The following is a 24,643-nucleotide window of genomic DNA, read 5'->3' on the forward strand; positions in this document are numbered from 1 at the left end:
ATACAATCATAACTGTTTGATAGGCAACAGTGAAGTGCAGGGGTGTTCTCCTGGCCAACATTCATCCCGAAACTCTCCTTAAAATAAATGCTCTGGCTATCATCGTCGTGCAGTTTGTGAGGCCCTGCTCTGTGCTCACTGGCTGCCACAGTACATGTGTTTCAACAGTGACTCCACTTCCAAGGCTTTCACCCGATTTGGCAGAAATTTTGACAGGCGCTATGTCAATGTAGGTCTTTCTTTCGATGGGGCCTTTTAATAAACTGCCTTTTGCAGTGTTGCAGTTGGCCACTTACTTTCAAAAAATCTTTGCAACCATTTTCCGATATTGTTATTTTGAGATGTTTCGAAGGTACACTTGGAAATTTTGCGCATATTTTAAAATGCTGCTGTTAAATAGCGGCATGTACGTTACAAGCCATTGGGAGCCAGTGCAGCTGCTGGAGTACTTTTTGGACTGGATTTGACTAAAAGCACACGGCTTTTACGGGGAGCTTTGAACCTGTAATAAATAATGCAACGCGTATCAGATCTGTAGTGCTGTGCAAATTCTATATCGAGGAGCATATTTTCTGCTATTATTTTTTTTCCTGAACAGGTTCATAGAATAGCAACAGCCGGTGCAAAAAACGTCTGCTGCTTCTTCTGGGCAAAGTTGAAATGCAATTTATTTTCTGTCCCTTTTTGTTCATCTGTGTGTGTGTAATGTCCATGATTTAAACCAGTTTGGTACATTTAGGTAAGCACGGAGGGTTCTTAAAGCAAACCCCCTTTTGGCAGCTAGGGATGGTGTGATCCAGGAAGCAGGAGTTCTTGCTGAATAAATCAGCTGACATGCTCCATCTCCCTGTGTAGATGGAATGAACGAGTCTCAACGCTGGCTGAACAGATAGGAGGGAGGGACAGCTTGAGCGCAACACTCCGGGGCTCAAGCCGCTGGAAGGAAGGGAGGGAGGAAGAAAGAAAGAAAACAAACAAACAAGCAAGCAAGCAAGCAAGCGTTGGCAGCTCGAGAAAAGGGGACTTTAGCTTCCGCAAGGTGGAGAGGAAAAAACAGAGAGAAAAAAATAATAAAGAAACGCCAGCCATGGCTTCCAATTTTAATGATATAGTAAAGCAAGGATACGTGAAAATCCGCAGCAGAAAGCTGGGGGTGAGTAGGAACCCGACGACCGCCTGAAATGTGACTGCTTAATAGGTGGATGTAACAAAATCTTAATTGGTACGCGAGAGATACAGTCCTCGCTGGCTGCTGCATGCAGACAGGCAGGATGGGCTTTGGACGGGAGGAGAGTGCTGAAGATTGTAGCTGAAACTGCACGCTGATGGAAATCAACCACAGGGTTGTGTTCCGTACACAAATCAGCTGGTCAAATCGAACTTTGCTTTTATACTGGGTGATTTCCTCGTCTGCTAGACACAGAGCTCCCCCCTCCTCAGTGCGTTTGCCATTTGACAGTGCAGAGTTCCTGGAACAGGCAACAGGGATATGGATTGCCCTATCCAGAAATGCTGTGAGGAAAAGAAAGTTTAAGGATGACCTTAAATGCACAGTAGTTTTCCAACCCGTGTGATACCTCCATGCCAGTTGTGCTTTCAGTTTGTGCTAACCTGCAGGCAGTGTGATGATGACTCTTCTGCATACAAGCAGCTGGGGATTCAAACTCGTTTTACATAGTATTGTTAATCTTTTTTTTAAAGATTGAACTAGATTATTGATTATTAATATGAATCACCTAACTCTCCTGTCAGGGAATGCACGACTTTACACCATTGGATCATGTTAACTCTGCAGTAAATTGTAACTGATGACAAAAGTTATTTCGAACTAAAGATGCAAGAATGTGCCATGGCTGGGATTTGCTTTTTCTCCAGCACTTTGCTCCCATCTGGTGCTGTTCACCATATGTACAGTAGATTTAGTTATATGCTACTGGACCAAATGTGTCGCATTGGGCTGCTGTGTTTTATTGCTTATGGCTTTTTTGCCAATGTGTAGCATTAGAGTGTCACAGTAGAGGACTATTTTATGTGAATGTGAGTGCAGCAGTGGGACAGTTAGAAGCAGTTGTGTGCTCTATCGGGCCATTACAGCAGAAGGGCTACAGTCCATATATTTTGAGTACTGTAGTACAGCGACTGCAGGAACCTGTATCAATGACACGCATTGAAAGGCAAGGGTTGATCAGACTTTTCAGCTGAAAGAAGCATTGACCTTTTTATTTTCACAAAGAGCCTTTCCTGCCTCTGTCTAAATAAAAACAGCCAAGTCTTTCTAACGGTCTCAATTTCATGAAGGCCAATTGTACTTTCACACCAGCTACCACCGCTTCATGCAATTGGAGGCAGAACTGGTGCAGTTCAACATTTACCAGATCCAGAATAGCATCATATTCTGAATATTCTCCATGATGGCTAGCACTAAGAAATGTGTGCCCCCCCCCCCAAATGAATTGGCTTGTCCCTATGTTTCTGCTAACTGGAACTGCAGCTTGATGAATGTGCTTGCAATCTGTGATTAAGATTTGTGTGAGCGACGCTAGGTTGCTTGACAGACCCTTGCACATGTTCGTTTATCTAGCTTCCAGCAACTTTGGCCGTGTTTTGCTGTGCAGATCAATGATTTGTGACATGTGCAAGGCTTCAATTTGCAGGCAATAGCTTGGAGGAAGTGCTGTTAAATCTGTGCCGTCTCAGGCAACTTGCCACGGTTTGAACACCTGTCCTGAAAGGAAGCGATGCAGATCTGGGTACAAGCACCTTGAAATGAGAAGGACAAAATAAATCACTGGCATTTCCTAAAGATCACTGTGCAAACCGGGTTGTAAACACAGTTTCATTTTTAGTTGTTTCTCTCAGACCCTCTCTTAGACCACACCAATTCTTATTGGTGTGACAAGTACTTTATTTTGATGGGTCACATAGATGTCTTTCGGTCCTAGATATAAGAACATTAAAAAAAAAATTTGAAGATTTATGCTTCTAAAAGTGTGAAAACTATATGATTTCCTGTGAAAAGCTCTGACCTCCAGCCCAGAATATTATCAAATATAATTATTGGGACCACTTTGTTAATGTGCGCACTATTTTTAGTTAACACCTTTCTTTGATCTTCTCATTTCTAAACCAAATTAGATATTCAGTATTGCATTTGTAAAGGGATACTGTGAGGGGTACAAGAAGTTGAGCTATGAGGAGGGTATGATGTCTGGTGTCTAAATGACAGCATCTAAAATGGCAGCAGACTTTGAGTCTTCTGCAACCTTTCCAAGTGTTTAAACAACAAAAGTGCCATCAAAGTTTTGAAAATCAGGAGGCTGAAATAATATTGGCGGGTTTACTATAAATGTTGACATACAGGTCTGTGCCTGATTAGGAACATGAGGTGTATATTAGTACTGACCACAAAGTTGAGATTAGCCTACTTAATGACACAAGTCTTATCTTCTGTTTGCTTTCTTGATTGAATTCCTAGATACTACGCATTTAGTTTGAATGATTTCTATTCATAATGCAAATAAATTTGATGGAATTCAGTGTTATTTTTATTTGTTACACAGTTCTCTTCATTGAACAAAGTGTCAGGGAGATTGAAGCGAGTTTATGACTTGTCTGGGTGAATCAAATGCACCAAGGTGCTCCAGGCTCATTCCTAGTTTGTGTTGAACTAGCTGCCTTCATGTCATTAGGTGCTTTACGGTTGGCCTCGTGCCTCGGTGAGGATGTGCTCCTGAGCACTACCCAGCTACTGGTGCTGGGAGTGTGCATGTGAACCTGACATGGTGAGAGCAAGATTGGGACATGGCAGTGGTGCATTTTGCAATCGAATAACTTGTTAACGATCACTACCGAGACTCCAATGTGAATGAATCATGTCCGCTTAGTTGCGAAACCTGGAGGTCTCCGACACCTATAGAACTTTAGCCCGGTTCTGGAGTCAAAGGAGAGAATCAAACGTTTTATTCTTCTGTAAAAGGTGATCAATGACGGAGTACTCCAAGGAAATGTTCCATAATTCTGGCCAGAGATTACGAAAGTGATGTCCTTGTTTGTCTAGTACTACACAGTGGTGTTTATTCATTCTGAACTCTTGAGGAGACAAAATCCTCCTTAAAGCCAGCTTTTTATTTGACAGAATGGGGCTATTCTTTTCTGTTCAAAGATTCATTGACTCTTGAACACGTATGAGTTTTATTTTTGGTATTGTTTTAAATGTAAAGCCAAAAATGCATTAATCCCTCCTGACCAGCTTTCTGCTTAAGATGATATTTTCATTTAATGGCTATCTTAATACACTCCTAATCCTGTCTCTCTCGGTGTTGGTTATGCTCATGCACTGTGTACATGCCCCTAATTCTCACAATTTCTAGTGTTTGTCAATAGTCAGGTATTGTGATGGTCAGTGCTGCCTGGCCTCATTCCAATCTATCTATGGAACAGGTAGACTGACAAGAAGGGATATGAGTCGGCACAGTGACACAGTGGTTAGGACTGCTGCCTCATGGCTCCAGGGACCTGGGTTCAATTCTGGCTTCGGGTGACTGTGTGGAATTTGCACTTTCTGCCCGTGACTGTGTGGGTTTCCTCCAGGTGCTCCGGTTTCCTCCCTCAGTCCAAAAATGTGCAGGTTAGGTTGATCGGCCATGCAAAATTGCCCCTTCATGTCCAAAGGTTAGGTGGGTTTATGGGGATTGGGTGGAGGTGTGGGCTTAAGTAGGGTGCTCTATCAAGGGCAGATGTAGACCCAATGGGCCAAATGGCCTCCTCCTGCACTGTGGATTCTATGAGTCAACATATTTGCTACATTTGGACTGAAGGGGCGGGAGGATTTTATTGGGAATGCACAAACTATTCCCTCAGCATGTCTGCCCTGAAGAGCATTACTCTTCCTTGCTTCTATTTCTTTGTGGAATTATTTTGATCTATCATGCCAATGATATCAAACTGCAGCCATATCCCTTTAAGGATTGGAAATTACTTTGCTATGGAATAGCAGGATAGGCATTCTGGCTGTGCTTCCCTGCATGGTTTTTACTTTCAGCCATGCCAATAATCTGAGGTGCCAAGGGGATGCCCATGGGGTTGCCAGGTGCTTCCCCACAGGGAGGGAGGGAAAGTTGGAGAGTTAGCCATCCTCACTAACCTCCCAGCAGCTTGTACTAACTACCAGCAGCCTGAATGCATGGTTCTGCATTGTTCCCTCGAGTGAGTGCAAGGTGTTAACTGTACTTGGTGAGCACCCTGTGATTTTATTTTCTTCCTACATTAAAAGCACTTCATAAATCCAAATTGTTATTAGTGGAAGAAATGTTCATTTTATTCTTGTACAATATCCTCTGCACCTAGATGTAATGCCCACATTGAAAAGCCCACTGATTCAAGGACATGTACAGAAATGAGAAGTACATGTGTATTGAGCATAGAGAACAACACTTTTAAAAATGAAATTTAAATTCCAGTGAATAGCTGAATGGATGATACAGCAAGACATTTTAAGACAACTACTGCAACAAACAAACTAAAAGGACTATTGATGAAACACCATTCATGTAGACAACTTATACTTTAAACCACAGAACAAAACCTTTAATAATGTAACTGGTATATGTTACACAGTCTTCAAAGTAGACATTCATTTCTCCTGGAACCAGTCCCATATTCTTAAGGTTCACTTCAGATCCTTTCCTTTCCCAGCCTGGAAACTTTTAATCTCAGAACTGTCTCTCACAGTGAGGGTTCCCCCCGGGCCCCCTCACCAGAGATTCTTTCCCCGGCACAAGTTAGGCAAATCTTTCCGTCTTGTTTTAAATACTCATGAGTTGGGTCTTTTCAATCCGAGTGCAAACTCCCATGCACAGTCCTGTGTGGTGAATCACACCATTTTGCTGCCTGTAGCTGCTTTCCCTCTCCTGGTCCTGGAATGCTAACCTTGTCTGCAGGTTTTCATGGGTACCTTCGAAACCCTTCCTTTCTCCAAGCCCATCTCCATGGCAACATGAATCATATGGATCTTGTATCCAATTAGGAATGCTGGTTAGCTACCCTTGTGACCCCAACTCTCTTATCTTGAAGTAAACGGACAGTTTAAAGCATAGCTGTTACAACCCAACATTCTCAACAATTTTCTGGGACTTGGGAGACTCCCAGTCTATTCACTTGTTAGCTCACTGGCTTTGGTCATTGTCTCCAAGTCACCCAGCACCTTCTTCCCAGTAAAACAATCCAGACCCCCTTTAATCTCTAACAATCAAACCATCCAGGCTTGCTTCCGGGCAGACATCAGTACCAGTCATATGGCCCTTTCATTTCGCCTTCAATTAAAGATAAATTTCCAATACATAACAATCTCATAAGCCTCATAATTGTAAAACGACACTGTAATAACATTGTGTCTACTTTGATTAGCAATAATGAACATTGTCTTGCCAAATGGAGCATTGAAGGTTCTATTGTTATTTATTTACCTTTTCATTATGGTAAGACACAAAAAATGAGCCCATTGCTGTTGCTTCTTCTGGAACAAAAATACTGCAAATGGATTCCGTTGGCCTCCTCCCTGACTTGGGATGCTGTACATGATTCTTTCTCTGGTTTGCCACTGTAGATATTCGGGGCTGTAACGTTTGTTTAGACGGTGTTTGAGTTATGAAATTTATAAGATTATGGGTGGAATTTTCTCCCAAGTTGTCAGAATGTCAGGCTCTGACGGAAAACCGGCGAGTATCACTCCAGATGCCCAGCCGAGTTTTCAGACTGGAATTTCTGGAGCTCTGATTTATATTTAAAAAAAAAATTAATAATAATAATTATGGGGCGGTATATTGAGCCCTCATTAACCATCAGTGAGAACAACAATGTGGGCGCACAATCCTGTGAGAATTGGGAAACCCAATTCTTGGTGGTGAGATTACATTTCCTGATTATCTGTTCTCTTCGCTGATGACGTAACGAGCTTCCAGCCCACAAAGGGCAAGAACCACATTGTAATATAGTTAAATACATTTCCATATTAATGAGCCCACCAATCACATGATCCTCACACATTCGTACCTTGCGGACATGACATTACAACAGGTATATAAAGTCGATTAGTCAAGAGGGTCCCCAGGGGTGCAAACAAATGTATAGTCCTGTCGGGGGGGGGGGGGGGCTGTTAGGTAATTTTGCCTGTGTTGGAACTGCCACAACACTGCCCCTTGGCAGGGACAATGGCAACCTGTGCTAGGGGCAGTGCCTGAAATCCAGGGAGCTCACTTTAATAATAATCTTTATTGTCTCAAGTAGCTTACATTAACACTGCAATGAAGTTACTGTGAAAAGCACCTGGTCGGCACATTCCGGCGCCTGTTCGGGTACACAGAGGGAGAATTCAGATTGTCAAAATTACCTAACAGCGCATCTTTCGGGTCCATATTACCTAACAGCACATCTTTCGGGAATTGTGGGAGGAAACCGGAGCACCCGGAGGAAACCCACGCAGACACTGGGAGAACGTGCACACCCTGCACAGACAGTGATCCAAGCCGGGAATCGAACCGGGAGAATAGTGGTATTGTCACTGGACTAGTAATTCAGAGACCCAGGGTAATACTCTGGGGACCTGGGTTCAAAACCAGCCAGGGCAATTGGTGGAATTTGAATTCAATAAAAATTTGAAATTAAAAGTCTAATAAACAACCATTGTTGATTGTTATAACCCATCTGGTTCAATAATATCCTTCAGGGAAGGAAATCTGCCATCCTTACCTGGTCTGGCCTACATGTGACTCTTAAGTGCCCTCTGGGGTGGGCAATAAATTCTGGCCCAGCCAGTGATGCCCACATCCTATGAACGACTATAAAAAAATCCATTAAAATATATTTAAATGAATTTCCCACCCTTTGTCACCTGTGAGGGGCAGGGAAAGTCAGGAAATGAGATCTCGTTGGTGAGAATTTCATTGACAGTGAACATGGGCCCAAAACTGCCCTCATGTGTTTACGACTTTATCTTTTGGTTTATGAGTGTTATAGTTTGGAACTGCATCTTTGAATTTAGCGTTAATGAAAGGGATCATGTGACATGCCTTGGAGACTGCCTGACAGTAAACCTGGGTTGTTTAATTGCTCAAAATCAGAAGAAGATTCAGATTGTTCTATTGAGAGGGTGGGAGGGACAATGACAGGTATTCCTAAAGCTACAATGGGTCGACCATGCATTTCCCAAAGTCTTAGAAAGATGGTATCAATATCAAGGTGTAAACAGTTGTGATGGAACCTATCCCTTTATTTCGAAGATGAAAGACGGTTGGGATCAAAGATAAATGATTAGTTTGGTAGCTAAGTAGAAATGCTAATGTGTTTCCTGCTGCAAAGGAGAAATGGATAGAGGAAACTGCTTTGAGATACAATCTTCCCAATGATTCAAGCAATAGGAGAAACAGAAGACTTTTGCAGTTTTGTCTTGTGTGGCCTGATGCCAGCTAGGATAAAGGATGCAAGTAAAGATTCAATTAGCCAGGCATCCACCTTAAGTGGAGAAAATACTGACTTTATCATTCACCATCAGAATGCGGGTAGCACATTGCGCTTAGTTTGAAGACCGAGTTAAAGAGGTTGGAAGATTTACCTAGCTTGGAGCCAGGGGAAGAAATCTACAGTGTAACCCTCACAGTGAGAGAGGTTCACATTGAGAGAGGTTCTGGAATTAGAAGTTCCCAGGCTGGGAAAATAGAGGGTGCAACACACTGAAAGTTGGTAGCAACTGTGAACTCTTTGTTGTGAGGTATATTATTCTGGGGAATGTGATTATTTTTATAGCTTCAAATTGTCTACAGAAAAATACCTTCTACAGAAAAATACTGTCTAATGAATAACTTTTTTTCTAGTAATTTTTTAATATAGTAAATATTTGAAAAATATGGGGCTGGATTCTCTGTTTCAGGGACTATGTCCCCACGCCGTCGTGAAAACTGGTCTTTTACGCCAGAAAAACTGGAGTCAAAAGGCCACAGATTCATAGCCTTGCTGGGGGCTAGCAGGCAGCTGTCATGGAGTTCGCAGCTCCAGCTGCCGATATGGCCTCCGCACTTCCGGTCAGAGGCCGCGCATGCGCACAGCAGCAGCCGCGCCATGCTCCATGGCGGATTCAGTCTGCGGGCCCGGACTGCGGAAATAGTGTCCCCGATCGGCCGCGCGCCCGACCCGGACCGCCCGCTCAAAAAATCCCACTCCCGACTGAGTCCCCAACTGCCCTCCGATCGTCCTGTCCCCGACTGAATCCGCAACCGCCTCGTAAGTACTCCAAACGGCCATGAGTGATCCATGGTGTCGGGAATTCGGCCGGTTGGGGAGGAGAATAGCGGGGCGGGTCTCTGGCAATGGCCTCCAATGGTGGATAGTCGGTGCCGCTCTTTAGGGGTAGCGGAGAATCGCTGAACCAGCGCCGGACCGAACTTCATGCGGGAAACTGGATTCAAACGCGATTTCGCCACTGGGCTGCGGAGAATCCCGCCCCTGAAGTCCTGATGAGACATTTCAGCTATTAATTCATTTAATAAAGAATGCAAATTTACACAGACTCCTCCTTTGCCAAATTTAAGGTGATTAGTCTGCCACTTGGTCTGAGGTATCCTGACCTGTCCTAAACCCTGTTTCGCAAGGACAACTGTCGCCGTGGTAGCTCAAAGCCTGCCATTCAACAGATGAGGTTTGTCAGAAGTAACTTGTTGGTGACTTCCCATGTTTCCCATTCCTCGATCCAAAGGATGTTTGTTGGTAGATCTTGCTGAGGAAGAGTGCTCCTTATGGGGCGTTGAGATGGAAGGCGGGCAGTAGGTGGGTTGAACAGGTCACCATGGAGTGGGTAAGTGAGATGCGGCACGGATGCTTTCAACAAGCTTGTGGCTTTTTGTCAGGCAATAATTTAAAGTTCAAAAAGTTATCCGTTATCAGTCTCTATGGAGATCATAAACAAAAATAATAATCTTTATTCGTGTCACAAGTAGGCTTACATTAACACTGCAATGAAGTTACTGTGAAAATCCCCTAGTCGCCACACTCCGGCGCCTGTTCGGGTACACTTAGGGAGAATTTAGAATCTCCAATTCACCTAACAAGCACGTTTTTCGGGACTTGGTTGAGGAAACCCACGCTGACACGGGGAGATGGACAGTGACCCAAGTGGGAATCGAACCCGGGTCCCTGGCGCTTTGAAATAACAGTGCTAACCACTGTGCTACCTTGTCGCCCATAAAAAATGACCAGAGAGCAAGTTACCTGATAACCTTTATAAGCTTTTGTGCTATTCCAGCCAATCGGGTGAAGAGACATAATATAATCCTAAACTGCTGAAACAATTAACAAATTCAAACAGTTCAGTTCTAAGCAAATTCAGCCACTGTGACGTGAAACTCCTCATGATAAAGGGATGGAATGAGTATTGTAGCGACTACTGCCCTGATCTGAACTCTTGCATTTCTTTCCCGATAATCTGCAATTAACACAGTAGTGCAGGTACATGTATTCATAATAACATATGTTCACATATTACCCCTTGGGTAATGTTGCGACAGATGTCCCGGGACCTTCGCAGTAGAAATAGAATGGTCTGGCCACAGATGTTATCTGTTTACAGCCCAGCTATTGCGGCGTAGAATCAAAGAATCCCTACAGTGCGGAAGGAGGCCATTTGGCCCATTAAATCTGCAGACGTGTGGAGAATGTGCAAACTCCACATAGACTTTCACCCAAGGCCGAGATCGAACCCGGGTCCCTGGCTCTTGTGAGGCAGCAGTGCTAACCACTGTGCCATCATGCTACCATGCAAGTTTGGTTTATCAGTGCTTTTAAAAGAGTCCACTACAGGGGTGGAAGAAAGGATTTGAAATGATTTTAAATTAAGGGTCATTTTAATTCTGTGAAGAAAATTGCCATACCAGCAGGAGACTAATTATGAAGTTCATTTACACTTACAAATTGTTATTAACTGTGTACTGTTCCAAGCATCTTGACTTGCATAGAAAGTGTAGAGTAATATTGAACAACTGCCAATGCTAAAAAGAGTAAAAGTGACGTGAGGAAAGTTGTTTTCACCGAGAGGGTAATTGGAGTCCGGATGGTCTTCCTGAGAGGGTGGCGGAAGCTGGTTCCATTGAGGTATTCAAAAAGGGATTGTATTGCGATCTGAAAATAAAGAATGTGCAGGATTACGGGGATAAGGCAGGGGAGTGGGTAGAATCCTCATTCAGCACTGAGCTCTTGAGGTGCAGAAGAATCTGGGTGTCCTAGTGCATGAATCACAAAAGGCTACTTTACAGGTACAGCCAGGAATTAGGAGAGCTAATAGAATGTTATCATTTATTGCAAGGGGAATTGATTACAAAAGTAGGGAGGTTATCTTTCAGTCGAGCAATCATTAGCCGGACCATATCTGGAGTATTGTATATAGTATTAGTTTGTTTGCCATGGGAAACTTGATCAATACCTTTAAAATCCTGAGAGGCGTTGATAGGGTGGATGTGGAGAGAATGTTTCCTCCTTGTCGGGGAATCTAGAACTAGGGGTCACTGTTTAAAAGCAAGGAGTCGATCATTTAAGTGCGAGATGAGGAGAGATTTTCTCTGAGGGTTGAGTCTCTGGAACTCTTCAACAAAAGGCAATGGAAGCAGAATCGTTAAATATATAAGTTGAGCTAGACAGATTCTTGATTAACAAGGGGGTGAAAGGTTATTGTGGCGAGGCAGGAATGTGGGCATCATCAGATTGTAACAACACAGGAATGTGTGGGTTACGGTCGAATCAGCCATGATCTTCCTGAATGGCGGCGTAGGCTCGAGGGCCCTACTCCTGGTCCTAGTTTGTACGTTTCTGTAATTCTGTGCCTCCAGATTTGTTAGGAGTCAATGTAGAGGGAATGAAATGTTCCTGTTATCACAAGAAATTCCCCCTAGCAACCTAGTTCAGAACTGATAATCTTCCAGTCTGTGGTGTGAGGAGCTTAAGGTGAAAGCTAGAGCGTTGGACTTGGCCCTCTGACCTCTCAATTGTGAGGTTAACCTTCTTATCGCTGCACTGTTTTTAATCAGAGCCTTTTGTTTCTGAGGCAATAACAGGAAACACACCAGGGAAAACTGAACACTCATGGCTGCTTGAAAGCAGAATTTGTACTGGTTTGACTTCAAAGCGATGCATTACTTACAGGCCATTGAGGAGAAAGTCAAATAATCGCCTCTTATTGACCGGAGATGGAAGGAGGACCACTTTGAAAGACAAAGAGAAGGCTTGACGCAATTGTTTTTCTCTCAAATGGTTCTAACTTTACAAGGAAATAATGTTCCAGTTTTTCCAACTTTCTCTTCTCTCAGCGCCAATTGAACCTGGAGCGCGATTCTCCGACCCGGTGGGGGGTCGGAGAATCGCCGGGGGCCGGCGTGAATCCCGCCCCCGCCGTGTCCCGAACTCTCTGCCACCGGCGATTCGGCGGGGGCGGGAATCGCGTTGCGCCGGTCGGCGGAAATCGTGCCAGTCGGCGTGCCCATCCCCGGCGATTCTCCGGTCCGCGATGGGCTGAAGTCCCGCCGCTGTCAACCCATGCCAGCCGGCGTGGATTGAACCACCTTTCGAACAGCGGGACAAGGCGGCGCGGGCGGGCTCCGGGGTCCTGGGGGGGCGTGGGGCGATCTGGCCCCGGGGGCGGGTGTCCCCACAGTGGCCTGGCCCGCGATCTGGGCCCACCGATCCGCGGGCGGGCCTGTGCCATGGGGACACTCTTTTCCTTCCGTCTTCGCCATGGTCTTCACGATAGCAGAGGCGGAGGAGACCCCCTCCACTGCTCATGCGCGGGGATGCCGTGAGTGGCCGCTGACGCTCCCACGCATGCGTCGCACGGCAAAGTCATTTCCGCGCTTGTTGGCGGGGCGTCAAAGGCCTTTCCCGCCAGCCGGCGGGGCGGAAATCACTCCGGCGCGGGCCTAGCCCCTCAAGGTGAGGGCTCGGCCACTCGATGCGGAGAATTCCGCACCTTTGGGGCAGCGCAATGCCGGACTGATTCGCGCCGTTTTTGGCACCGGTCGGCGGACATCGCGCCGATTGCGGAGAATCCCGCCCAAGTTCAGGGTTTTACAAATGAATATAATACATTTATACTTCCAAAGTACTTAACCTGAGCTCAGAAGGGTCATTGCCCAGAAACGTTGGGCGAAATTTCCCCTTCCTGGGAAAATCTTTGCGGTGGACTGGAGCGAAACGCTTGGAGAGAGGCCAAAGATTGGGGGAGCAATTCTCCCATCGGGATACTAAGTGCCGACGCTGGAGTGAAAACCGGAGTGTTTCACCCCGGCGTCGGACGCCGTTCCCAGCCCCCTATTCTCCCACCCCCGGGGGGCTAGGAGCGGCGCTGCGTCATTTACGCGCATCGGGCCTTGGCGCCGCGTAAAAGCGGCGCCGCGTAAATGACACGGCCGGCGCCGCGTAAATGACATCATCCGTGCATGCGCAGGTTGACTGGCGCCAACCCGCGCATGCGCGGTTGACGTACTCCCTGCTTCCGCCCCGCAAGAAGATGTAGGATGGATCATGCGGGGCACCGGAGGAAAGGAGGTCCTCCTTCAGAGAGGCCGGCCCGCCGATCGGTGGGCACCGATCGTGGGCCAGACCCCTTTTTGAGTCCGCCCCCCCCCCCCCCCGGTGCAGGAAGCCCCCCCTCCCCCCACAGGCCGCCCCCCCCCCCTCCCCCCAGCATTCCCGCGCTGTTCCCGACAGCAGTGACCAGGTGTGGCCGGTGGGAATCTGTCGCGTTGGGCAGGCCGTTCGGCCTATGCGGGCCGGAGAATCGGCGCTCGGCCGTTACAAACAGCGAGCGGCGATTCTCCGAGCGGCCAGACGTGATTCTCGCCGTGCCGGTTTTTGGGGGGGGGGGGTGGAGGGGAGAGAATCGCGTGCCGGGGCTGCGTGGCAGGACTCGCGCGGCGCCCGGGCGATTCTGCCATCCGGCGTGGGGGGGGGGGGGGGTGAGATTTCCGTCCTGGATTCCTGCCAGTGGGAAAATGGTTTGGTATTTTCCCCTTGCCACTCGCACGGCTTGAATGTCGTGCTGATCCGTGGCAGGACTGCCGTTGCATGCATTAGCACGTCATGAATGCTCCTTAAAAATGGGACTCACGGGAATAATGTAGCCCCTCCCAGTCTAGCGCCATGTTGTGCGAGAAAATAGACCTTTCTGAATCGCATTTGGAACTAGCTGTGCCTTCACTTGGTTTGTGATTTTGAGGTGAGTGCAACATTTGAAGCCTACCTGTAACAGAGCCGCTCCGGCTTCCCATCAATGCCAATGGGAGTGCTACACTGGTGGTGGTGTAGGGTTGGGCTGCTCACTGGCTTCCTCTGTTCTCTGGGATGGTGTTAACTGCTGGCATCAGGCAGGACTGCATACGAGATAGAGACCAGCATTGTGACTGGTGTGTGTCAGTGGACAATGGTGGGGTTGTAGGGGGGGGGGGGGGGAAGAAGACACTGGGGGGATAATGGGCAATGATGGGGTGGGGGGGGGGGAAGAAGAAGACACTGGGGGGATAATGGGCAATGATGGGGTGGGAGGGCGTGGATGGTGGAGACCTTGGCAGGGGTGACCAAGGGTGGGCAAAATGGACGTGGAGGATTAGAACACAGCACAGAAGGGGGTGGACAGGAATTGAACTGTATGAATGGGGGTGTATGTGCACAGACTCTGGAATATGAGGCGGGGGGGTTGTGTTCTTGCGGCACGAGAGGGGTAGGTTGAGTAGAGACTCATGGAGTTGGGGGAGGGAAAAGCCTTGCACTCGAGGGACATGTAACACAGAGATTCATGGAGGGGGGTGGGATGGAGGTTGTGTTATTGTCAATAAAGAAGGGACGGGAGAGCTCATTGAAAGACATAATAGGATGCAATCTGCCCAGCAACAGGTATAAATCTGCCGAACAACAGCAGTTGACAACCTGCAAAAAGCAGAATGAGGTGCGTCTTTCCCAGTAATGAGATTAGCAGATAGAATCAGGTGTGACCCCTTATTAGTTGAAACAGCTTATCTACATGATTGGGAGATCAATGAGACATACACATGCTAATTTCTAGAGTCAAGGAATATGCAGGAGCAAACACAGCCAAATACACAGAAGGCTGAATCAAAGGGAAACAAAAGTATACTTTCCAGGACCCTCAGAAGCAAGGGACATCTAGAAGCCTTAGAACCAGACCAGCCGGGAGTCCAAGTTTTACATCTAACAACCTCTTAAGTCTTAGAGACAAGGCAGTGCAGAAACCTTCTTCAAGGAAGATTGAATGTCTTCCTGGACCAGGAAAATACATTTCCCAGACCTAATCATCAGCCTTGTATTGGTAATTAGAAGCTGGATTTAATGCATTTATTTATTTTGGATGTTGTTTGGGGAACATAAGAAGTCTTAAGGAGTTCAGGGATCATAGATATATTTTGGAACAAGGGCATGTTGTACATAAACTGCATATGTGTTTCGTGGTTCATATACTTAATTGGCTTAGGGTAGCATAGTTGTGTTCCGGTGTATTTGCCTTTTCTTTCATCTAATAAATAGCCTTTGATAATTGTTACACGATGACTGGGCTGCTTATTCTTACTGGGGTTTCACTTGACACCTCACACCATCCAAATGCAAAACTATACACTCCCACAAACTGGTGTTCCAAGTTGGGATTTCCTCACCGATAACATCAACGTGGTTCATAACTGAAAACGGGGGCTTGAGTCCAGGATCTTAAAAGGCTTAATTCCTTGGGTGTTGGGAATTGTTGACTTTTTAAACATAGCGAGAGTGGTGAACAAATGGAACAGGTTATGTTGAGTAAGAAGGCTGCAAAAATGGTTCTTGATCTCATCTGGAATTGAAATATATAACTGTAACAGGTTTGAAAAGTGCCTGAAACTAAATTGATGGCATTGTCAGATAAATTGGAAGTATTCTTATCTACAGGGCTAAGAGGGCTGAGATGATTGAAAACAAACCTAGCAGCACCGTTAAATATACGAGAGGGGTTAGCCAGAACCTAAAATTTCGAGAAGGCGGAATTTGGAATTAGCGAAGCTGCAATGACGCAGAGCAATAGAAAAGAATAAGTTAGAGATGTGGGAAAGAGAAAGGGAGAGAGCATTTCCAAAGCAACGAGAGGAGGGGGAGTTTAAAAGGCAAATGCAGCAAGCCGTAAGGGAAGAGAAAAAGAACGAGGATTTCCAACTTTGCGTGCAGGCTGCAGCAACTGAAACGTCAGAGCAGACAGCGGAGGAAGAAGGTCCTAGATGGGAAACTAGTGGGTAGATGCTCAGATATGTTACAAGCTCTCCCAAAATTCGATGGAAGAGATGCCGAGATAGTTTTTTTGTCCTTTTGTGAAAATAGCTAAATCGGTCAAATGGCCACTAGACATTTGGACCCTACTCTTGTAGACTAAACTTGTAGGTAGGGCTAGTAAAGTTTATGCTTTGACAAAGAGTCATCCAGGGTTGAAATGTTAGCTCTGCACCCTCTCCACAGGCTGTCCAGCATTTTCTGTTTTTGTTTCAGATTCCAATGTCTGCAGTAATTTGCTTTTATCTATGCATCCTGGTCAGAAGAAAGGGGACTCTGAGACAGTGAAAAAAGCGTTATTGGGTCTTCTGAGCTGGTACCGGAATCTTAGTTTTCGAGCTGCAAGAAAACAGTCTGGACAAACTTACATTGAATTTGAAAGGGTTAAACAAAGTCATTTTCATAGGTGGGTGTGAGCATTGGAAATAGACGGAGCCTATGGCACCTTTAGAAAGATAGTCTGTTGGAGGAATTTGTTGGAATCTGTTGGAAGATTCTTTGCCTACAATGATTAGAATTCATGTTGAGGAACAGAAAGTTAGAACTGCCTGACAAACCGCCAAGCTTGTGGATTGCTACGAACTGGTGTGTAGATCAAAGCCTTTCTTTAGACCTAATTTTAATCCAGAGAAACAGGGAAGGTGGAAGGACAGGTTGGTCAGAGAGCGAGTGGTCGGAAACTCTTAAAGAGACTTCACCTCAAAATACAACAGAGTCTGTTGGAGGGGTGAGAGATGTGAAAAAGGTGTGGAGCGTGATCTGCCTGCCCAAAAGGCAACGTGGCGTGGTCAGTGGATGCCAGGAGGTCCCTCTTTCGGGATCTACCTGGCTCGCCGTGCCATGGAAGATTTAATGCAATCTCGTGAGACGTCGCTATCTGAATCCCCCTCTAACATGTATTTCCCTGAGGTACACAAGGCATTTGGATCTAACCCCTTTGCCTTGGAGACCTCGGGCAAGCGCCATTTAGTGCTGCTTTCCACAAACTGGACCAGACAGAACAGCACTCATGGAGGCCTCCCAGGTGCTTACACCTTGGCCGTGCCAGCCTGGCATCTTTCTCATATGGGGCGGGGCGTGGGGGGGCCCATATAGGTTTTTTGGCTGGGTTTGTGGGTTGCGTCGGAGGTGGGTCAAGAGATAGTGATGGCACTTAAAAATGATTTCTCGATTTCTCCTTGCACTGAGGAGCTCTGCTCACCGTAACTTCTCAGTGCAGAAAACAGGTCTAGTGCAGGAAACCAGACTACACGCGGTCTCATCGGGGAGTTTTGCACTAAGGCCCCAGATCAAACCTAAGTCCCGGTAGATAGCGTGATGTACCTCTGCACTGCGAGCGCTGGGAAACACCTTGCTACATATGTTCATCCCAGGATTCCGTTCCGACTTTGGTCAGATCGCGCCCTAGATCTTTTCATTGTATAAACTGGGCCACATGTTGGGGATTATACAGAAAGCCGGTTGGGGTTACAAGTTTGAACACGGGAAATATGAAATCAGAGGCTGAATAACAGGAGAAGCAAGTAGAAATTATGCCCAGAGTAAAGGAGCAGACCCTAGGGATGAAAATGTGTGTACAACGTGCAAAGTGACTAACAGATAGTGGACGTGTTTAAAGATTTTGTGTGCACTAATAGAGTATTTTCATGTGAACAGGATATATTAAAATTCTACAAGATACAGGCACGAGCCAACCCCAAATGTTATGAGATAAAGATATTTGTTGTCCTAGAGGGATAGTAAAGGAAAAGGTTCTGTTCAGCAGTATTCTCGGTGAAAAGAATGACATTTCTTTAAAAATAAGCTTGCAGACAGCTCAGCAGGGAGTATAAGCCAGGGTACAATCGGAGAGAGAGTGCCCGTGTTGTTAACTGTCAGGCATACCCCTGAAAGCTAGATTCACTGGGCCGTACCACATTGAAAGGAAATTGAAGGAGGTAAACTATCTGCTACGCACCCCAGATAGTCACAAATCACGAGTGTGTCAAGTGAAAATGTTAGAGAAGTATTGGGTTAGAAGAGACGAGAATATGCAAGGAGTCTTGTTCGTAAAGTTAAACCATGGTTAGGTCATCTCCCAGATAAGTGCCTGAGTGAGCTGAAAATTACTGCAGTCCAATAAATGCATTTGCGGGAATAAACCAGGTAAACGGGGTTAGCAACGCATGATGTAGATGTGGGGGACACCGTTCCAATCAAACAACATCCATATAGGTTAAATCCAGCTAAGTTATCGCAGGTACAGAAGGAAATTGAGTATATGCTCAAGAATTACATTATTGATTGGAGCTCTTCTATCGTCATGGTACCCGAAACAGATGGAACCCAGAGGCTGTGTGTGGACTACGGTTGAGTGAATGCCGAACCCATAGAGATTTGTTTCCTATTCTACATTTGGAAGACTGTCAAAAGAATTGGACGGTCGAAATCCATCACCAAAATAGACTTGCCAAAGGGCTGTTGGCAAGTACCTTTGACAGAGAGTGAAAAGGAGCTCTCCGCCTTTGTAAAGCCACAAGGACTTTATCAATTCAAAGTTATGTCATTCGGGATGAAGAACGCCTCCGTGTTTTCAGAGGCTTACAAGCTGAGTGATTAAAGGTTTTGGGGGTCACTGTGCCGTACACATTGATGACTTAGTGGTGTTCAGCCAGAGTTGGGAAGAGCATCTACACCACCTAAAGGAACTGTTTGGCCGCTCAGAAGAAACCAGTCTCGTGATGAACCTGGAGAAAAGCAAATTTGTTAAGGCCCAAATTTCTTATCTGGGACACAGGGACATGATCAAATATTACCATGAGATGCAAAAATACAGATCATATGGTACTTCCCAGAAGCTACCTCGGAAAAGAGATTTTAACATTTCTGGACATGTGCTTTAATGAGAGAGTGCAGGAACCATTGGCTTCGCACTGCAGTCGCTCCATATGAACATTGGCAGAGAAGAAAGTGAGAATGGAAAATGAAGGCAACCATTAAGGAAGCACAGCTGCTGGATATCTGCCAGATCGTCAATGAAAGCCTTTGCAGTGCTTTCTCCAATTGTCAAAGGGTATCCAGTCATTGCTGATGTGCACTTTACACTTGATCAGCATACAAGATCATAGATTGCCTTTTGGTAAGGCGCCACATGAGTCTGTCCAAACCTCTCCCAACCTCTGTAGGATTGCGATGTCAAGTATCACGGTTGGTATCTTGGTCACCTGGATATGTGACAAATGCCTCCTCTGTAAGGGTGTATCAGCAAAAACCTAGTAGCACAGATGCAGCTCTAGGCAATAAAATTGGCTTCCTGTATGAGAGCGAGATATATGCTGTATGTTCCCAGTGTTCATTAATCACTTGCAATTATCTGTCCTGAGGAGGAAGCAGGATTGAATGTTGGAGGCTGTGCTCAATGCTGCTGCCTTGATGGCAGAGATCCAATTGAGGAGTAGAAAGGCCTGACACTGCCTAGCACATTGTCGTGGGGAGGCCCAGCCTCGGGTCCATCATCCAGGAGAGCTGTAGCAAGACTTGGAGGAAGAGGAAGTTAGATCCATTCCAGGGACTGAACTCGTATGACTAAGAGTCCACTGAAGAAGACGTTCCTATCTGGAGATGAATGACAGATAATGCCTTGCATGTCTATATTTATCGAGAGGACTGGTGGATTGTATCTGCCACGTTCTGTAGGAGCGTCCAACGCCCCATGGGCTTGGAGGACATCTCCTGCCAGTGCCCCTGAACGTCACCACCATGCTCCTCTTATTTTGCCTGCAGATCATTCCAGGAATTGACAAGGGATCTGTGTGGCACATAAATGTATCAAGGAAGTGAAGGGTGCCCACTGCAGTAAGGTTTATCATTATGCAAACCTCGCACTCAAATGAATTAGCCAGGCTGCGAGACTTCTGGGGTTTGAAGTTATCTCACACTTCCCTAGAGCACAGGATGCAATCAATTTCACATGTGTGGCATTGAGAGCTCCATGGAAACCGCATCTGATGTCCATTTAACAGTAAAGGGTTCCACTCCATCAACACTCAACGGGTGTGTGGTCATCAGAAGCACATCATCCAAGTTTGTGCCGGATATCCTGGGGGTTTGTCATGAGGCATACATCCTTAATCAGTCCCACGTGCTTCATATATTTGAAGAGCCTCAGAGAATACAAGGATGGCTGCTTGGAGATGAGGCGTACCCATTCAAACAATAGCACATGACACCAGTGCGTCATCCTCGGAGTCACTCGGAGGGGAGATACAACATGGTGCATAAGGCAACACGATCCATCATTGCTTTCCTTAAGTTGCGCTTTAGATGTTTGGACCATTCAGGTGGGCACCTGCAGTACTTTTCCAGGAGGATGTCCCTGAAGTATGGTGAGCAGTTCTGGGCATCACCCCTTAGGGAAGGATATTTTGGCCTTGGGAGTGCAATGTAGGTTTATAAGAATGATGCCTGGACTACAGGGGTTAGGTAGTGAGGAGAGATCACTCAAAAGGGTGGTAGAGGTATGGAATTCTCTCCCACAAAAAGCAGTTGAAGCTAGAACAGTTGTTAATTTTTAATCTGACCTAGATAGATTTTGATATTGAGGAATATGGGCCAAAGGCAGGTATATGGAGTTAGATCAGCCACAGATCAGCCATGATCTCACTTAAATGGCGGGACAGGCTCGAGGGGCTGAAGGGCCTACTCGTGTCTGTTGCTCCCTTCACAATCTGGTGCTTCGAAGCTCCTCAGAGAATGATGAGCAGGAAGGGCAGGAATTTGAATTGGGAGATGTGTGTCTGCTTCCACGCGAGGATGCCATCGAAGGAGCACCACATGGCAGATGTGCCCATGGCACACTGGTAGCCAGATAATTCCAGGAGGATTAAAGTACAGGCAGTGGGCCACAGCCAAGTTCCTGCTGTCCTTTCGTACCACGCCAGTGCACTACAACCAGTAACATCGAGAGCAAACTCAGCATGCGATCTTGCACCTTCAGCCCTCGTGATTCACTCGTCCTTTTAGCTTTGGAAAGGTCAGCAGCGAGCCCTGTATCTCTGCACTCTGGGAAGTGATAATCACAACACAACAGCGCAGGCCCTGCGTCAACTGACTTGTTGCAGTAGCGGCCACCTTGATGAGAGAGTGTGGATAGTGGGATGGAGAGCACATCATAGCTGTAGCTCTTGTGCTTTGCCACTATCAATGAAGGTAGCCTTCTCATTTGGAGAGACAATTACAGTTACCCCTAAGGCGAGTGAGGATGCCTAACTTCATGGTGTCTTGCAAGGAGCATGATTGCTAATGCATTTTACGGACACTTCCAGTAAAGTGCTTGACGCATCTCCCTGACAACACAAGATTAGAGTAACTATTAATACTCAGCTACACATCACATAACTGTGAGGCTCACAAAGAGAGGTGACCACTGAGCGGGAACATGGTTCCTGCTCACAACAAGGCACATATACATATGCATGAAGCTTTCAAATGACAAGACCATTCTCATGAACAGAAAATGTAAATACAAAGGTGCTGGACATTAACTGTGATTAGCACCCATGATCCAGATGTGATTTCAAAGCCTCTTTGTTTTCCACCATTATCGTTACGTCACATAGCAGAAGCTTAGTGGTTGCAAAGAGCTGATAATACAAGGAGCATGGGAGAAGTTAAAGTATCTGAGTCGACGAATACAAGGAGTGTGGGTGATGTCTGGGCAACTGAGTCGATGGAGAGGTATCTGCCATGTTTTGATGTTGTGGCCTATATAACTGAGTGAGGCTTGAAGGAGGCAAAGGCGCTGTCAGTATATCGAGCAGAGTGAAACAGATTTGGGACGTGAGTCATGGACATTAGCCACTCGCAAACGTTTTAATGAAACTAGTTGCACACCAGGGTGGTTTTATGTGGATGTTGGGAACCCTTGTATTAATGTTGCTTGAACTTGTGGTCTTTTTAAAAATAAAAAATAAAGTGCTTGTTAAGGTGATTGATATTGTTGCATATAACTGAGTCCGTTCCATTGCCTGCAGCAAACAGACCCATGTCAATTTGTGCCATGTCGAGCAAATCTCTTTCTGCATTGGTGGTTGGTTCTGGTATGTTGTTGGGCAATCTCCTAATGTTGCTGCATACTTGTCGGGGAGTCTTGTGGAGGATTGACATTTGTCTGATAACAGTCCTGTGCAGTGCACTTACCATATTAAAGGTGCCAAATAAATGCAAGTTGCTATTGTGTTTAGCCCACTGTGCCATCCATGCACTCATATTTACAGAGTTTTAGAGGTTGAAAGCTTTGGCTATATTTGAGACTGGTGATTAATGGTCAATGCTGGTCCTGTGGCTGCCGGTTTCCGTGTTTATCTGTGGTTGCACACTTTAAGCTGCGACCACTGAAGAGCAACTATTATTTATAGGATCACTGTTTCAACTTCTGGAATCTTTTATGTAAATGATCCATGATCGTTTGTGGTTAGATGGCAATGGTCCACAGAATTAAATGTCTACATTTTACCGAAGGCTTTCCTGAAGTTTGGACATGGCGGCCGGCCTTTCACTGCCTGCTGAGGCCAGCATTGGAGGCGGGTGGTTGCCAATATGGACCCATTGGGCAGCAGACCAGTTCCCTGGGGCAAGTGGGAGCTTAAAGGGGGTTGTCTACCGATTAGGATTTTACAGCTAACCGCACAGTTCCTGCGAGCAGTGGCATCCTGGTAGGAGATTGGGGAGCGGGGAGGGGAGAGTATTCGAGGCAGGCTCAGTCCATGGCTGCCTGACGAGGGGTTTCCTTCCCACCTCCCATCTCTACAAACCCCACATTTTGGTGGTCCAGGTGAAGGATCTTTTGTTTTATTCCGTTGTCGAGATGGTGCCTCCATTTTTAATGCAGTCTCTCTCTGACATACCCTCTATTGCAGCCTGTTGCTCCTTTTAATCTGATTGATTGGCTCTCCAGCTTTGAGAGCTTGGACGGCGAACCTGTCTGCGGGCTGATTTTTAAGGGCAGAGATTAGGTGCTGATGCTGGAACAGAATCGGTGAGCTTCTACGGCAGCAAAATTGGTGTCGTTCCCGGAGCAATTCGGGATCCATTAATGGGCTAGCACCGGTGCCACATCGAACACCAGCAATTCCTAATGAAAACGGTGTTGGATTCACTGGGGTCGGGATTGGCCCTCGAGAGGTTGACGAGCAGCAGCACACTGTCGTCTACACACTACTGTCAGCACACTGGCGATGCTGGCCACTTTCCGTACCCACACTCTCTTCTTCAGAAGCCACTGTGCGTGTTTCCTGATTTTTGAAACCGCAAGTGAACCTCGCTGTCGGGGATTCCTCCTGGTGGAGCCGGGTCAGGCCCGCGAATGATATGCGAGCGGCGTTTACTGTACGTGCGGAGTAGAATGATTTGACGGTGTGTTGAGGCACCGGAGCATGCATTCTGGCGGGCGCCCGACGACGTATTTGGCCTCACGACTGATTCTCTGACGAATCGCCTTTCTCGAGTTTGCCGTTGGCCGCTGGAGAATCCCGCCCAAGACGTTTTTCGGTTACGGTGAGTGTGTTCGGGAGGTTGGTGTCTTTCTGCAGTGACTTTCACTTTTGGCCACAGGACACTGCCGTTGCTGCTTCTGAATAGCTTTCCTCCCACCTAATTTCAAATCACTTCTTCATTCAGAATATCTATTTCGTTCCCTGATAAATTTATCTTCGTTTCCATCTCTTTGACATCTCTGCTTATTTGTTTTTGTTTTTTTTATCCTCCTGTGCGTTCCAGATATTCAACAGCAGCATGGCTGCTTTTTGATTGCTTTTTCTCACTGAGCTGTGATTGTTCAATTTTTACCTCCAAAAGGAATTTGGCAAAAATAGTGACAAGAGTGAAAGTTGAAACAAGTCAAGGTGGGAAGTCTAAAATGGCAAATCCCTTGGAAGCGACTGAAAGAATGTGCTGGATCTTTCTGGAGCAGGGCAGCTCGTGCCATATGCTACGCATTAGAATTTTTTTTTATTGCACCTTTCAGTTCGAAAGTGTGTGCTCGGAACATGCTGGAATTATGAACCGATAGCAAGGTCAATGGGGCATCTGGAACCTTGTGAAAACTAGAAACAATGGCCTATCTCCTTTTGATGAGATTTAAGGATTGAGAAAGAAACAGGAATGACAGAAAGCGAAGGGGAAGATAAAAGAGAGAGAAACGTCGGAGTTAGAGCCAGTGAGAAAAGGAGGAGGTATAAAGGAAACTTTTTAAAAATATACAATTTGAAATATCCTATGAACAAAGAACATTACGGCACAGGAACAGGCCCTTCGGCCCACCAAGCCT

At 46.1% G+C, this 24,643-nt stretch overlaps 1 protein-coding gene across 1 annotated transcript in view; it reads left to right on the plus strand.

Annotated features, from left to right (window-relative positions):
• Positions 1-906: 906 nt before the first annotated feature.
• The window catches only part of dok6 (docking protein 6), a 459,001-nt gene continuing 435,264 nt past the window's right edge, over positions 907-24,643 (plus strand). The window contains exon 1 of the mRNA XM_072467128.1: positions 907-1,153. Within this exon, the coding sequence (XP_072323229.1) occupies positions 1,088-1,153 (66 nt within the window). The 5' untranslated portion in view covers positions 907-1,087. The remainder of the gene's footprint in view (positions 1,154-24,643) is intronic.

Source organism: Scyliorhinus torazame, chromosome 11 (assembly GCF_047496885.1).
Source record: "Scyliorhinus torazame isolate Kashiwa2021f chromosome 11, sScyTor2.1, whole genome shotgun sequence".
Taxonomy (NCBI): Eukaryota; Metazoa; Chordata; class Chondrichthyes; order Carcharhiniformes; family Scyliorhinidae; genus Scyliorhinus; species Scyliorhinus torazame.